Genomic DNA, 15093 nt, shown 5'->3' on the forward strand with positions numbered 1-15093 from the left:
CGCTCATCTGAGCCCCGCCATCCGCGCAACTGAGACCGCCCTTAGCCAACCCACTTGTACCTCCCAAATCCATCCTTCCACCTCGCCTCAGTCTCCGTCATGCCACCGCTGAACCACACTCCACCACCCGCATCGCCCAACAGCGCCCACCTGTTCCTCTGCGTCATGGGGATCTCCATATGCGTCGAGATCGCCACCGGCCTGCATTTATCGATCTCCACATCTCCAAACTTGACGCTCCTCCACTCGGTGCACCCGCACCACTCGTCGCGCGGCTCGGGGGAGAACCAGACCATCTCACCGCTGGGTTTCTTCCACAGCGTCTCGCGCAGCAGCATCCTGACGTTGGACCGAATGTTGTCCGGCGCGATCTGCTCGTTCAACGACACCCTGATGTGGAGGGCGAGTTGACCGAGTGGGAGGGTAGCGTAGTCGCGGACGAGGAGCCTTCGAAGCGGTACACCGAAGGCTCCACCCCAGAGCTGATGTTGCGGGTAGTCCGAGGGGATGTGTCCGGTGGGTGGACGGGTTTTGGCGTTGACGACGCACAGCACACTGCTGTGTCGCGAAGGGTGGCGGTTGGCGGCGTGGAGGTTTTGCAGAAGCCAGGCGAAGAGGACGTTGAATGTGCTCACCGTGTACTCGCGAGCAGATTCTTCTTCGGTGGAAGCGGATCGAATGCGTTTCACGTCGGCTTTGGCTTCCGCGACTAGTGCATCGACCTTACTCTTGGGGATGTAAACGTAGTACTGCTTGATCGTCTTTTCCGGCCTCTTGACCTGGATATCCCAGAGCAGGTGACTGATCAACTTGATCTTGTTTGCCAATCCGAACTTCTTCCACCCCAGGGGCAGCTTTTCCACCTTCTCTCCGTCGTGCGGAAGAAACCTTCCAAACGGGTCCACACCAACCCCATCCAACCCTGCCACCACCTCTCCTCTGAGCGCTTTCGCCCACGCAGCGAAGATGTCCTTGACAGCGAAGGCGTCACCCAGCGTATGGCTGAACGCGATGCACAGGCTCGTTGCATCGCTCCACTTAGTCGCCTGTGCCGTCACGTACGCCTGGTCTGTCGCGAGCAACTGCTTCCAACTCGTACATGCGTTGGTGCAGGTGCTTTCGTTCAACCGCTTCTTCTCCGGAGAGGATCCGATGCTGATCTGCGTGTCATCGAGTTGAGATTGCACTGCTTGACCGACGATCGGATGGTAGGCCGAGACGGAGTGCGTTGAATCGTCTAGCACGACAATGTGTTTCTCCAAAGGGTTGGACGTGGTGCGGGATCGTTTTTCCAGTTCGTCCAGCTTGGCCGGCGTTGGGATGAAGAAGCTCAATCCCGAAGGAGTGGATGGCGTAGGTCGAACTCGTGCAGCCAGGACTGGCCAGGCTCGAACCAACGCATACCATGAATCCTCCAGTTGAGACAGGGACAACGAGGCTGGAAAAGTGAGAGCGATGCGTGCGAGGATGTCCGTATTGGCCGTCGTGCTGTCGAGCACCGGGATGGATGTGGACTTGTAGCCGGACAGGACGGTGTCTGGCTTACTCTTCATCGCGGATCCAAAGAGGATTTGCTTGACGAGCTGGAGTGATGTGTGATGGTGGTCGAGAACAAAGACGAGGATGGGCAGATCTGACTGGACGGTTGCCATGGTTGTTTCGCAAGCTCTAACCCCTCGCGGTCAAGCTTCGCAACCAGCACGAGCCCTTCAACTTTGCCCCCTCTCTCATATGCTTTCTCCTCTCAATCAGTCACACTCACCAACAATCGCCACCTGGATCGTCACGCCATCGACCCGACCTCCTCGTTCGGTCATCACAAATTCCGACGGCCCAAGACCGGAGAATTCTACTCCCTTTTTTTAATCGTTCAATTTTTAGAGGTTGCGCTTCCCGTTATCTCTCTCTTTTCTGAAAACGTTCACTCAGCTTAGACACACCACAAGAACGCTCTTGTTGCCGCTGAAACGTGCATCATGCAGGCTAAGACTGGACCCTGCAGAAATGGCGAAAACACAATCGAAAAGAAAATAATAATAATAAAAAGTAGGGCAACGAAATTACCGAGGATAATCATCCGGCAGACGGCTAACAGTGTGTGACAAATTGCTCGCCTGTTGCTCCTCGTTTGAATGAGCAAGGTGATCTCGGGTGCCGTCTCTCGCTCATCGTTGTCCTGTAGCACACTGCAACGATCGATACGTGACACGCTGTCGTTTGGTGAAGCATGAGAGTTGACATTGCAATCTTCTATCGTGCTCGATGGTGTACTGCCTCTTTAGCAGTCGATCTTCGTCCAGATCGCCGTCTGAAGGTTGTCACTTGGCGGACCCTGCTCGTCCTGATCCTCGTCTGTGTCATCGTCGTCCGAGTCCCGCATCTCCTTCTCCCTGAGCGCTTTCTCCAGCTTGGCATCGTTCATCGTGTAGCTTGATCGTGCGCCAACCAGCTCATCCAGCCGTGTCCGGATCCACTCCACCTCGCATCGGCTCCACGCTTCTACCATCTTCTGAATGCTCTCGACCTCTTCTGTCGTGCAGCTGGCCGTCAAGAGCAGTTTCGCTGCTATATCCACACAAAGGCACTCGACGTGATCGCCCGTGTCGAGCTGACCGAGAGCAAGAGCTACGCCGGCCTGATGAATCACAGCGCAGTTGGTCGCCGCAAATCGGAGCTCTGACATCTCCCTCTTGTACGGCATTCCACGACTGACTAGCGCCTTGACATGCTCGGCGATGGCATCAGCAAACGCTTTGCATTGCCTGACCTTCTCCTCTGCTGACAAGGCCGGCTCTGCATCTTCCGGATAAGGGAGCAGATCTAGCCGATGCCTCATCATGCTCGGCAGGAAACGCGGCTTCCTTCCCACATTACGCTGCCAGTCCGGCGTACGTAGACCGTCGACTTTGGCGATCACCTTCTCCAGTATCGGTCGCAGGCACAGCTGCCAAGCCACAGATCTCGCCCGTACGGTCTTGCCGTCACCAAAGCTTTGATGTCGAAGCTGAGACACGATACTTCCGAAGGATTGCTCATCGACCCAACTCGATTCGAGCATATCGTCCAACATGGCATGAAGGACCTCTTCCGCTCTAGAGACGGCATACGCTCGTTCCTTCAGCATGTCGTGAATGGCGCTCTGGCTCGAAGCAGACTCTGCCACACCGTACACGAACTTTTGCAAGAAAGGAGGTGAGCCAGAGTACATCAGCTTCGGCTTCGAGGTCGTTGCCAGCCAGTGCTTCTCGGCATTGTCCTCCGTGTTCTTCAACTTTCGTTTAAGCCCTTTCACCTGCGCTGGCGGTCGAATGTTGAACAGCAGATGCTGGCAGTACAGATCGGCAATCCAGTCCGGCGTCAAGGCTGCGTGCTGCGTCAAGAGGATGTTTAGCATCTCCGGCTTCACTGGCGGCACCGGCAGGCCAAGGCTGTCCACCGACAGCGAGAAGCGCGACAAGAAGCGATCCAGCCATCGTCGATGTAGCTTGATCGATTCCTCCATCGCTGGCAACACGGTCCGCTGCATGAGGATCGGTGCCCACAGCTTGTGCTTCGTCATCATCTGTGAGACGAGCTCAAACGTCCTTGGAAGCCCCTTCATGCAATCCAGATCGGTGCTTGGAATACCGACTCGTTCGTACACGCCCGGCAAGACTCCCTCGCCCCACTCCTCGAACGACTGAGCCGGATGATTCTCGTCTAGAGCGGCTAGAACGTGCACAAAGCGGTCAAGCTCTGGGATAAGCCGCTTTGTTAGGGCATCGTCCGTGCTTGGACGCGTGCAGATCAGCTCGAGCATCGATGATAATGCGGCGAAACGAACGTCGGTGTGGTCGCTCCGATCAAGTAGCTTTGCGAGCGTGTCGACAGCGACCGTGATCGGGACTATGTCGGATCGACCAAGCGTCTGTGCGAGCATCTTGACGGTGGAAATCTTGATGCCAGCTCCAGAGCCCTTCGAGTCGCTCGATCGGGCACCGGTACGCTGCAGGATCTCGGCAGCCATCTTCGTCATGACTTTGCATGCATCTGAAGCAGGCAGCCGTTCCAAGAACCGTTGCGAGAACAGCACACGATGCCACGAGCTGTCCTCTGCATTATCCAGCACGGAACGCAGCACCAATTCGACAGCCTCGCTGGGGCGATCGCTCGCGATCAAGCTGCGCAGAAAGTGAGTGGGCAGCTGATCGCCCCACGACAGCTGCTTGTTTGCACGCGCAGCCATGATACGTTGCGTCAAATCTCGCAGGATGGATGGGGGGATCCGAGATCTAAGGTGCTTGAGCATGTGAGCTATGAGCCGGTCATCTTCTAACCGTGTGCGCGCCGTGTCGACAAAGGAGCGACTGAGCACCACCCTTGGGTATCGAGCATGTTGTGGATCTGGAAACGGCAGCCTCAGCGCGGTTTGGCCAGTCTTGACACCGAGGCAAATCTCATCGTATAGCATAAGATGCCATGCGATCTGTGCTTCTCTGATTGTCCTGATCTGATCTTTGCAGAAGAGGGTCTGTCCATTCTTGTCGACCACCCGATTGCCGTCCAGTCCTTGGTTGCTTGCCTTGCAGCCAACAAGAGGGACGTCCAAGGCCCGTCGTTGCGGCCGTTCTCTCACGTTTCTTGGGCTTCTCATAGGAACTGTGTCACTGAACTCCGATGAGTAGTAGCACAGGGTGCCATCGTGCATGTTCAACCAGGCATTGCTGTCAAGCATCTCATCGAAGATGGTGTTCTCCAATTCGCGTCTTGAGAATGTTGGAGGGCTGCCGAGCATATTCGGATCCCATTCGATTGGTAACCTTGACGTCCCTTCGGCATCTCGGCTGCTTGGCAACTGCGGATAGGGAGATGGCGCAAAGAGAGATGGGAATATCGGAATGGCGTGGCAGTGGAGCCTGATTGAAAAATTCTCTCGGAGCTCTGCCTCTGCTTCGTGCATCGGCATCCTTTTCGACAAGACGGCAACAGCATGCCAAAAGGCTGCCTCGACAACTCGTTGCTTTTGGCTAATGCTGCGCTGTGCCTTGATCAGCAAGAGCAAGCAGAATGTGTAATCTTCGTGGCATTCTTCGGCAGCCCCGGTGTCCTCGCTCTGCGACAGAGGCTGAAGCAAGACCTCGGCTTCGGCAAAGACGACACACTTCGCCCTCTGGAGCAAGAAGCAGTCCGGATGTCTAGGCAAAAATTGGCTCAAATCCCAGATGCTCGTTGCAACGTGCAAAGGAAGACCCTGAGGGACGCCGCGAGGCAACTTGGCGACGGCTGGATTCAGACCGATTCGATGCTGCTTCCATAGCGCGTCTCGAGCGATGAAGAGCTTTTCCACAAACGAAAAGCCAGCCGCACTTCGAATCGTGAGGGCGTCTGACGAGAAGAAGTTTTCGCCAATCTCTGTGCCCAGAAGACCGGAGATTTGGTACACACCCAGGCGGCGACAGTTTGGTTCCATGCACGCTTTTTCGATGCGAATCAGCAAGTCAACGGTATCGTCCCAGACGAGCTTAGAGATGGCATCAGTGTCGAAGCCGAGATGTGCTTGTAATCGGTCGATCCTGCGCATGCGTTCGACGACGACGGGCCGAATGAGTAGACGAGCGCCTGCCGTGTTCTGAACGCTGAAGCTGGGCTCAAGCAAGGACTTGCGAGTCGTCTCGAACCATTCCCAGATTGCTTTGTTGGCCGAAAGGATGATGAGGTGGATCTGCTCAGCAGTGACTTGGTGGCCGAGGATCTGCGGAATGCCTGAGAGGAGCTGGATGGTTTCGCGCAGATAGAGCGTCTCTTCGGAGAAGAGAGAGCGCGCGACAGTGACATCGCGAATAAATCGACGCAACCAGATGACGGTACGGGTGTATAGATCGATGGATCGACTGCAGACGGCCCAGTGCATTGCGCTGCGAGCAAGATGTTCACGATCCGCTGCTTCCGAGCTTCGTGAAGCTCTATCCATGTAATCTTGTACTGCTGCTTTCGCGAACGATACGCGGTCCTCCGAAGCGTGATCTCGTTGAAGCTCGAAACGCACCATGTCAACATCGAGAAGGCGACCAGTGGTGGTGAAGCGCAAAATGGAGTTGTGATTTGCCAAGATGATGATGTCGTCGCGGGAAGGTCGGGCGGCGATTCGATCGACGAGCAGGAGAGCCTGGTGTGAGGGCAAAGCGAGAAGGACAGAGATGTGCACTTTTTGCCAGTAGGGATCAGTCGAGAGCAGATCGTCCAGGAGCTGGGCCGCGTCGACCTCGGATGGTGGAGTCTGGTGATCGGAACAGAACATGAGCTGTAGGAGTGCCCATCTCTGATCTGGACGCACGTGTTTTTGCAGCTTAGCAAAGGTAGTTTGACGTTTGAAGACAGACTCAGGCAGCACAAGCTCTCGAAGAACAGATTGTAACACGGAAGGGGCTCGAGACCAAGATCGAGCTGCTTGCTCTTTGAGTGCAGCTGCCATGCTCGGAACTCGATGATCAAGTTTCGACAGGGCACGAAGAATGATCTCGATGATCCTTTTTCGAAGCAGAAGATCCAGACGGCGCTGTGCAAATAGCTTCTTGATAAGTGCGGTGTCTGGAGTCAGAAGACCGCTGCCTACTTGACGTCCGTTAATCAGAATGGATTCGATGGTTCTGGTGAGGAAGCGATCGAGCTTTTCGGGGTCTTCTTGGATGCTCGTGTCGTGCGTGACAGCGAGAAGTACAGCCGGCAGGAACTTGTCTTGATCGAGCCAATTCGACTTTGGCGGGGTCGAGGAGAGCGCATCTTGGATGAAAAGCTGCGGATGCTCTCTGAGCAAGTGTCGCTGATCGCCTCGAAGCGTCATGGCCGTCTGCTGCCCGAAGAGCACGGTGTACGCCATCTCTGGCGTACATGCTGGCACTAGCGACGAGTATGCATGTGCGAGATTGCGATCGTCTGTGTTGATCGATCCGGTCGAGTCCGCGGACTCGGTATGGTCAGCGCTGAGTTGGGGAACGAGAAGCGAGAGTAGCTGTGTCACCGCCTCTCTCTTCTCGAGCTTGCCTTTAGATGGCCTGCCTCTGACGCTGCGGCCGACGATGCGAGTGAAGGAGTAGACTTGAGAGGCGGAAAAGTAGCGCAGCAGCTGAGCTATGCCCTGCGCACCTCCGAGCGCATCCCAGGCTGCTCGCCATTCTTTACCTTTGAGCCAAGCTCCAAAGCGTTCGATGGCACAGTGTCGGAGACGAGCCGAAGCGTTCTGCTGGAGAGCGAGCAAGAGCGATCTGGCATCCTTGGCGATACTCAGCCAAGTTCGGGAAATGTCCGAAGCGACGGCCTCAATCTCAATGAGGTACAGCAGACTGCGTGAGACAGCAGCTTCGGAACGCGCCCGTGTCTGATCTCGAATATAAGTGGCCATTTTGGAAGGGGCAGCCCGACAGAGCAGCTCGACGTCGAGCTCGAGCATCGCAGGATCCGACATGGTCGTGAGAGTCGGGTCGATTGAGGTGGCACAAGAGGTAAGCAAGAAGCGCGTGGGCTATATCAAGGCTTGGGTCCAATGCCGATGACGACCAACAACAAGATCAAGTGGGTGGTAAAGCACACGGGTACGCCGATGCAACGCTCTCTCCAAAGTGCGCTCGACCTCAGCTGAGGCGCTCCTTCTTCGCTCTTCCCTGGAATGGCTGAGTCGAGTCGAGTCAGGTCGAGTCAGAGGTGACTTTGGAAGGTCGGTCGGGGTGATGGTCAAGGAGAAGAATCGAGGCAAGGCTGAGTTTCATCTCGCAGCGGAGCTCGAACCGAGAATCAAGGAACTCAACCGGCGCGGAAGGGTCTGTGCAGGGAAAACGCAGCCGAGTTCTTTCGAAACGTCAGCTGTCAGAAATCGAGTCCGTCGGAGTCACTCCAAATGGCGCAGCACCGCGAATTCTGAGCACCGCAACTGAGTCCCACCGACATTATTTCATCGACATCTCGCTCCCTTGTTCACGGATATTGCGCAGAAGCACCAACATTGTCAAAGCCCACAGTGGGCTGTGGAGCACTCGGCACCTCACAAGAGTCGAGGGACAGGCTCATCGCAGGCAAAAGGACGAAAACGCTGTATTCCAAGACAGACAGGATAGAATCGAAAGGGAACTAAGGGACACTCTCGGGGTTCAAGCTACAAGAAGGAATGCACCTCTGAGCCTCGAGATGCGGGATACTTGATACGGAATACTTGATACGGTAGACAGGGAAAGGGAGGAAAGGAGACACGTCTCCGAGACGGATGAGATGCCGCTTTCTTAGCATTTCAGCGGGGCACCAACGCCCTTGAGACCGATACCAGCGAGCAAGTTGGTGATCTGCGAAGGGAAGAATCCAAGCACGGCGTTTCCAGCGTCGCAGAACAGTCGTCCCAGCGTGGCACCCGTGGTCTTGGGGTCTAGAAGCGAAGCAAGCTCCTGGTACGCACCGTCGGTAGTGGGAAGTGGGATGAATGCTCCCTTTCCGACGCTCCAGCCGGGAAGAGTCGGCTTCGGCAGAAGGATGATGCCCGCCCAGGCCAAGATCTCGGGCGTCGACATGGGCACGAGTCTCTTGGACCAACCTTTGGGGAACTTCTCGTCCAGGAACCACGATTTGATCATCGACTCGTCAAACTTGACGGAAGAGCCACGCAGCACTTCGTGCACGAATCCGCTCTCGCCGTACGCCACCAGCATACGCCAAGGGTTGAAGTCGAACTGCGGGTTGTTGGTGCGGCCGTAATCCCAGGCTCGGTAGCGCGAGTTGGCCAGCGACCAGACGCTGACGTCGCCGTTGCCGTACGTGTTGGTCTCGTTGATGAACTGCGCCACCAGTGCCGGGTCCGCATCCCAGCTGTTGCCGAAGTAGTGGTCCTTGCGAGTAACGGAAGCATCGCCTTCCAAGATGCCGTGGTGGTTCAGACCATCGCCGAGGCCGTACCGGTCGCCGATTGACAGCTTCAACTGCAGCAGATCGCCCATACCGACGAACGAGATGGCAGCCAGAATACCGGCAAGATCAGGACTCAGGTTGAGTCCCTCGAACGTACCCAGGATCAGCTCGACCGGGTTGACGACGCCGTTGCGAGGCAGGTACCCGTGGTTGGCAAGCGTGTTGAGACCAGGGCAAGGTCCACGCTTGGCACCTGCGGGCGGAGCCTGCCAGGGGTGAGCCGCATCCTCGGCAGGAGGCAAGATCCCTTGGCCACGTACGATGCCGAACGCCTTGTAGATGGTGTCCTCGGTGATGTCGGTGATCTTGGTGTTGAGCAGGTCACCAGCGGCAGGAACGGTGACGTTCGGGTTGAGCTCGTTGACCTTACTCTTGATGGTATTCAGCAGGCCGTTGAGCTGCAACGGGTTGGCAGAAAGCAGGCGCTTTTCAAAGTGCGAAGGCTCGCCGTTGGGACCAGGAGCCATCATGGCACCAAAGTTGGGCAGGCACATGGACGGCACGGCCATGAGACCGATCGAGAGTAAGAGCGGTAGCTGGAAGGACAGCTTCATCTTGACAAAGCTTCCAAGTCTTTGGAGCTAGAAGGAAGGGGGAAATGGAGGGTTGGGGGGGATCCGATGACAGAGTCGATAGGAGTGGATAGGCTTGAGGAGAATGATGTTTGACATGACTTCGAACGAGAAGGGGCCTCTCTTTATATCGACGTTCCGTCACGATGGAATTCGATCCTAGCCACTGACCAGAATCGCAACCTTTCTTCCAAAGGAGCCTTCTCATTTGTCAATGGCAAGGATGTGGTTCGTCAAATAGATGAAAGCACGCCATGAATGTCCTTTCGTACAGGGTTCGGATGCATGAGCTCGCTTGGACCGTTGCCTCGCAAAGCAATCCTTTCGGGATCTCATGATTAACAGGGTCCGACTCATGTTACGGCAGACGGCAACAGCACCTCAGCACTTGTTGCGGTCGGATGAAAGATAGCTCGGACATGATTGGCTCCGTTAGCTCGGATGGACCCTTTTCCGAGTATCAGCTGCCGAATACGAAAGGTTTCACTTCGGGTGTTTACGCCAACGTCGGCGTCTGAAACCTCGCTGGTCGATGGCGAGCATTGTTGAAGACACTCAGATATGAAAAGGTGCTGACGGATATGCCCGGATCTTGCGAGATAACGAGGCGACATGAACTCCACGAAGATCATGAAGGGGTTCGTCCGTCTTGTAACCGGTCTAGAACAGGGTCTCGGACGCCGAACACACACGCTAATGAGCGCGGCGGCGCATCAAGCGGTCGAGAGCAGAAGTTTTGGACGTGCCCGGCGCACACGGTCGCCGCAAGGATACCGAGGCTCATCTTAGCACGGGATGTGGTCGGGAAAAGAACAATGTCAGACATGGTCGTGTCGGATCGTCTCGCAAGATCTCATATAGCTTTTGAGCTACAGTGTTAGTGAACGGTAGGAGGCCTCTCCTGCACCCGTGAATCCAAGCCTGTCAAAGCCCGGGACGCGGTCGGAAACACAGAGATGTCAGACATCTAGTGGACCGGTCCTAAGCGGCATTTCTGCCACACCTGTTTGTAGACGATCAGTTGCCTCGTCAAGACCCATGATTCTCGGCCGTCAAAGTACGGGCCGAGATCGGGGAACGGAGAGATCCTTGACGTAGGCGAGTTACGAGTGGCGTTCCATTCACGGGGTTTGTGACGATCAGCTGCCTCGTCAGCACTCGAGCGAATTAAAGCTGCCTCGTCGCCCAGCCGATCTCGGGTAGGTCGTCGCAAAAATCTGAAACATACTTTGGCGGCGTAATTGCCGAGCGCGTTCTCGAATCCGGTCGACAACAAGTGGCAGCATTCCTGCCTTTGATTCTGCCGGGACCCTGACTAGAGACACTCGCTGGACCGTACGACGCTCACTGTGCGCTCTTCGACACAATAGTACATGCCATCGATCGAAAGTCTACTGCAGAGTTGGTTTTCCGACGATCAAAGACGAGACAACATTGATTGTCCCGCACTTCTGTTCGATGCGATCTACTATGTAAACAGAAGCGACATGTTCCTCCGTTCAACCGGTTCGAAGCGATATGCACCCGGCGCTGATCCCGAGCAGAGGTACTGTACGTCTGTGCCCCCAAACAAGTGGTTTGCCGATCAGCTCGGCTAAGTGTAGATGGCAGTGGGTTTTCGCCTCGTACCTCTCAACGACGAGCGAATACGGTGGCTTGGAGTGGGGAAACGCTTGTCGAAAGGAGACGTCTGTGTCTGATTGACTGCGTCGAGCCTTGCCGCAAAAAGTAGAAAGAGGGGCCACCATCAAGAACGAGCGAGATACAAAGTACGACCGCCTTACTCATTAGTTCCACTTTCCTTCCCACACCACTCCCGATCTCTCGTTGCGGACTTCGAACTCTTTGTGCTACTGCCCATCCAAGCACAACAAAAATGGACAAGATTCTCTCTACGATCGTCGCGTCGGCCGTGCTGTTTGCACTTGCGCCCGTAGCTCGTTGCGCACCGTTGATGGAGCGGGATGCCTCGTGTCCATCATATGTCATCATCGAGGCACGCGGAACGGGCGAGCCACAAGGTCCGTCGATCGGTTTCAAGGCGATGAATGCCAAAATCCTGTCCACGGTCCCGAATGGAACCGACTACCCCGTCGTCTACCCCGCCGACCCGTTCAATCAAGTCGACGTTGGTGTGCGCGACATCATCCGCAAGGTCAACGATAGCCTCTCTGAGGACCCTCGCACCTGCTTTGTCCTGCAGGGCTACTCTCAAGGCGCATCGGTGGTCACCCAGACTATGCCCCAGCTCCAAGGGGCTGCCTTTGACGCAGTCAAGGCCGCCATCCTCATTGGTGACCCTACGCACGTACCTGGCCAGGCCTGCAACGTTGATGGAGACGGAGGCGATTCCACCAGAGATGCACGAGGAGCCCTGTTCTTCCTCTACAAGGGTACCCCTTCCAACTGGGTGTCCAAGACGAAGAACATTTGCCTCCCTGGAGACGGCGTCTGCCAACTCTTCCCCGGAGTCGGCACAACTCCTCCGCACTTTTTGTATGGTTTCGACCCTTCAGTGCAGGATCTCGGCGCCCGCTTTGCCATCAGTGCTTTGACCTAGATGTCAATCCCAACTCTCTCCCCGTCTCTCTATCATCGACACGCCTGCCTTGGCCAGTATCGCACACACCATAATGCAAAGACTGTTTCGAAACAAAAACAAAGACGGAAAAAAACATGTTCGATTGTGACGTGTATGTGAACATGATGTAGTACCCATAGCAGTGAAAAGTAAAACAAAAGGTGACGAAGGTTATCATTGTTCTTTCTTTCGTTGATGTGGACAAGCGCTACAGCTCATCACAAGCCTTGCGAGTGAAGCAGGCTCTGAACGTCGTTCGCCTCGTCCGGCATCTCGTCCCACGCATAGCCCAGCTGTAGCAGTGCAGCTATGAGCCACTCGACTTCCCGCTGCTTGGCTGCTGTGGTGAACGGACCGAGTTGAGCGCGACCGAGCCCTTCTACCGACTTCAGCACCTCTCCCTGGCGCTTATCCGACGAGTGCAGTGCGTCCATCGGCGGCGAATGCTGCTGACTTTGAAAGTCTGTTTCACCCTGAGGCTCGGCGACTGTTGGCACTTGGGCCAGAAACTTGGCCAGATGCGGGATCTGCTTGAAGGTGCTGCCTCGGAACTGAATGATGCCCAATGGCAGTATGACCTTGATGAAGTGGCTTGTTCTTCGACACGACTCGATCGCTCGAAGCATGCCTTGGCTTTGCAGCATCTGCATCGCCTCAAGATCGTCCGGTACATTTTGTGCCGCCAACGCCGCGCACTGTTCGCTTAGCGCTCGAAAGATGGCTAGGTGCAGAAGCGAAGCGAGCACCTTGGTGATGCCCACCCATCCGAGCGGATGCAGCGCAGGCATGGAATCCAGCGCCGAGCCTACGCAGCTGGCGGAGCGGTCAGACATGCTCATCACGCTGTCGACGCTAAACCATGCTGTGTGACAAGCCTGTTGCAGCTTGTCGACTCGTTGCTCCATCAGGATGTGCTTGCCGATCGAGCGTGCCACCGCGCCGAGTTGCAGCATGGACGTGATGGACAACCCCACACCCGCCGCCTGGGTGAGGCCGCTCATCTGGGAAGGCACCAGTGACAACAGGGGCCGTTGAGCTTGCTGCTGCCCATGCTCTTCGAATTGGACGATCCACTCAAGCGCAAAGCAAGGCGCTCGTTTGAGCAGCACAGACGCGATCGCATCCATACACCACGGAACCGTGTAGCTGCGATGCGCTTGAAGTGTCCGCAGAACGTTGACCACGCTGTTCGAATCGCCGAGATTCAAGGTCATTTGAGCTGTCAGCCCGAGCTTCTCCAAGTGACTGCACGCCGCCCTGATGAGACGTTGACCTTGAGCCGGATCGATCGACTCGACGAGAGAATAAAGCAAGGTGAGCACTTGGATGCACTCGACGCTTGGCTTGTTCACCAAATCGTGCTTGTTCGCCAGGTCGAGAGCGTGCTGCAAAGCGCCCAGGCAGAATGCCTTTCGCTGCCTTCCTCGACGCCACGCGAGCGAACGCTGTGCATGAGTGCCCGAACCACCTACAGCCTCAGCGGATGGCATCCATGCACGTAGGCTGATCGAGCTGGTCAACGAGGGTGAAGTGTCCAAAAACGCATTGAAGGCCACCGAAAGGCTGGAGGAGTCCCCATCGTTGTTGCTGGTGCTGCTGTCGCCGGATGTCTTCTGCTTGGACTTGGCTTGTGTAGACCGAATGTACTCGTCAGTGCAATATATACCTTTCTCGAGGCACCGGCTGCAGCTGGAACCGGCGACCACCTCGGTGATATCGCAACGCACTCGACGGAGCCTGCAAGAATCGCATGCCACTCCGCGCTTTCGTTTGCGCTTCGGTGGAGTCGTTGTGGCCAACGAACCTCGTCGTGATTCTGTCGGGGAGCTGAAGGGCGAGCTTGAGGAGGAACTACCGCCAGCAGCGTCTTGGCTGGTGACACCGAAAGCAAGTGGCGCATCCGTGTATCGAGCGGCCCAGGCAACCAGAACAGCCAAGAGGGTCTCGGTACTCGCTGGCGTGCCGACTATGACGTGAGGGCTGGAATCTTGAGCGCGTGCATGCTGTCTGCCAGCATTGGCGAGCATGGACATCCTGCGCGGATCGCCATCCGCCGCGTTGAATCTGGCTCGGAAATCGACATAGTCGACGACGGGCAGCTGAACGTGGCAGACGGCAAAGTAGCAATTGAGCATGCGGACCGTCAGTGATCTGGCCATGACTCGATCGGTGATTCGAAACGCTGTCGGCCGCATGGCCGTAGCGGCGCATACAGCAGTGATCAAAGCTGAGGCCTGCTCCTCCATTTTTGGGGCAGCAGGAGCCAGAGATCCATGCAGGCTGCGAGCTTTCTGGATGACCGAGCCGGAGCGATTGAACGCAGTTGTACGTTCGGATGCGCGCGTGGGTGTCATGGTGCACCTCAATCCTTTTGCTTGGCATCGTGAACAAGAGAGCGATCCTGCTGGTGCCGTCTGCTGCTGATCGATCTGGTCCAAAACGGATGGGAGCGACGACGGTATGGCAGCCGAGCTGGAACGCGACGGCAGATCGCATCGCAGATGGACGCTCCTGCAATGGTCGCACGTCGCACCGAAGCGCCTCTTGAGCCTTTGCACAGGGGCAGAATCCCACGAGGTGCTGTTCTCGGCATCCAAGAAGGACGAGGAGAAGGAAGAAGAACGCCAGCTCCTGTGTCCCGCCACTTGGGACGGCTGCCAGAGCGGATCGTACCTCGTCGCCTCGGCTGAGACTGACGCTGGCAGAGATGATGGCTGTTGCCCATCAAGTTGCGGTGACCCGCTCAGCTGTGCAAGCGTGCGAGGTTGCGAAGCCGACGGCAGGTTGAGATAAGAGGCGATTTGGGCAAGGAGCGCTTCGGTCTCTGACGGGGTCGACGAAGAGAGGCTCGACGACCGCGGTGAAAGCATCTGCTCTGGCGTTGGGAGCGGAGGAGCGACCCCATGCCCCACACTAGCGAGATTGTGGGAATGCAATTGCTGTGAAGGCTGATGCTGCCGCTGCCACGTTGCATCGCCAGCTTCTTGGACTTGGTCAAAGCCTGGAAATGGCTGT

The 15093-nt window shown here is 56.3% G+C and overlaps 5 protein-coding genes across 5 annotated transcripts; 1 reads left to right on the plus strand and 4 right to left on the minus strand.

Moving 5' to 3' along the window:
- Nucleotides 1–41: 41 nt before the first annotated feature.
- On the minus strand, nucleotides 42–1553 carry PHSY_004143 (regulatory protein; the record flags this gene model as incomplete). Its single annotated transcript, XM_012334759.1, has 1 exon — nucleotides 42–1553. The coding sequence occupies one exon, from the start codon at nucleotides 1551–1553 to the stop codon at nucleotides 42–44; it is 1512 nt and encodes a 503-aa protein (XP_012190149.1).
- A 725-nt stretch (nucleotides 1554–2278) lies between these two features.
- On the minus strand, nucleotides 2279–7426 carry PHSY_004144 (hypothetical protein; the record flags this gene model as incomplete). The annotated part of the gene is made up of 1 exon (XM_012334760.1): nucleotides 2279–7426. One exon carries the CDS (start codon nucleotides 7424–7426, stop codon nucleotides 2279–2281), a length of 5148 nt encoding a protein of 1715 aa, XP_012190150.1.
- An 823-nt stretch (nucleotides 7427–8249) lies between these two features.
- Nucleotides 8250–9434, minus strand: PHSY_004145 (hypothetical protein; the record flags this gene model as incomplete). The annotated part of the gene is made up of 1 exon (XM_012334761.1): nucleotides 8250–9434. The coding sequence occupies one exon, from the start codon at nucleotides 9432–9434 to the stop codon at nucleotides 8250–8252; it is 1185 nt and encodes a 394-aa protein (XP_012190151.1).
- Nucleotides 9435–11451: 2017 nt separating this feature from the next.
- PHSY_004146 (cutinase) lies at nucleotides 11452–12057 on the plus strand (the record flags this gene model as incomplete). The annotated part of the gene is made up of 1 exon (XM_012334762.1): nucleotides 11452–12057. One exon carries the CDS (start codon nucleotides 11452–11454, stop codon nucleotides 12055–12057), a length of 606 nt encoding a protein of 201 aa, XP_012190152.1.
- Nucleotides 12058–12296: 239 nt separating this feature from the next.
- On the minus strand, nucleotides 12297–14948 carry PHSY_004147 (potential fungal zinc cluster transcription factor; the record flags this gene model as incomplete). Its single annotated transcript, XM_012334763.1, has 1 exon — nucleotides 12297–14948. One exon carries the CDS (start codon nucleotides 14946–14948, stop codon nucleotides 12297–12299), a length of 2652 nt encoding a protein of 883 aa, XP_012190153.1.
- Between the last annotated feature and the right edge of the window lie 145 nt (nucleotides 14949–15093).

The sequence above is a fragment of the Pseudozyma hubeiensis genome (assembly GCF_000403515.1).
Source record: "Pseudozyma hubeiensis SY62 DNA, scaffold: PHS39, whole genome shotgun sequence".
Taxonomy (NCBI): Eukaryota; Fungi; Basidiomycota; class Ustilaginomycetes; order Ustilaginales; family Ustilaginaceae; genus Pseudozyma; species Pseudozyma hubeiensis.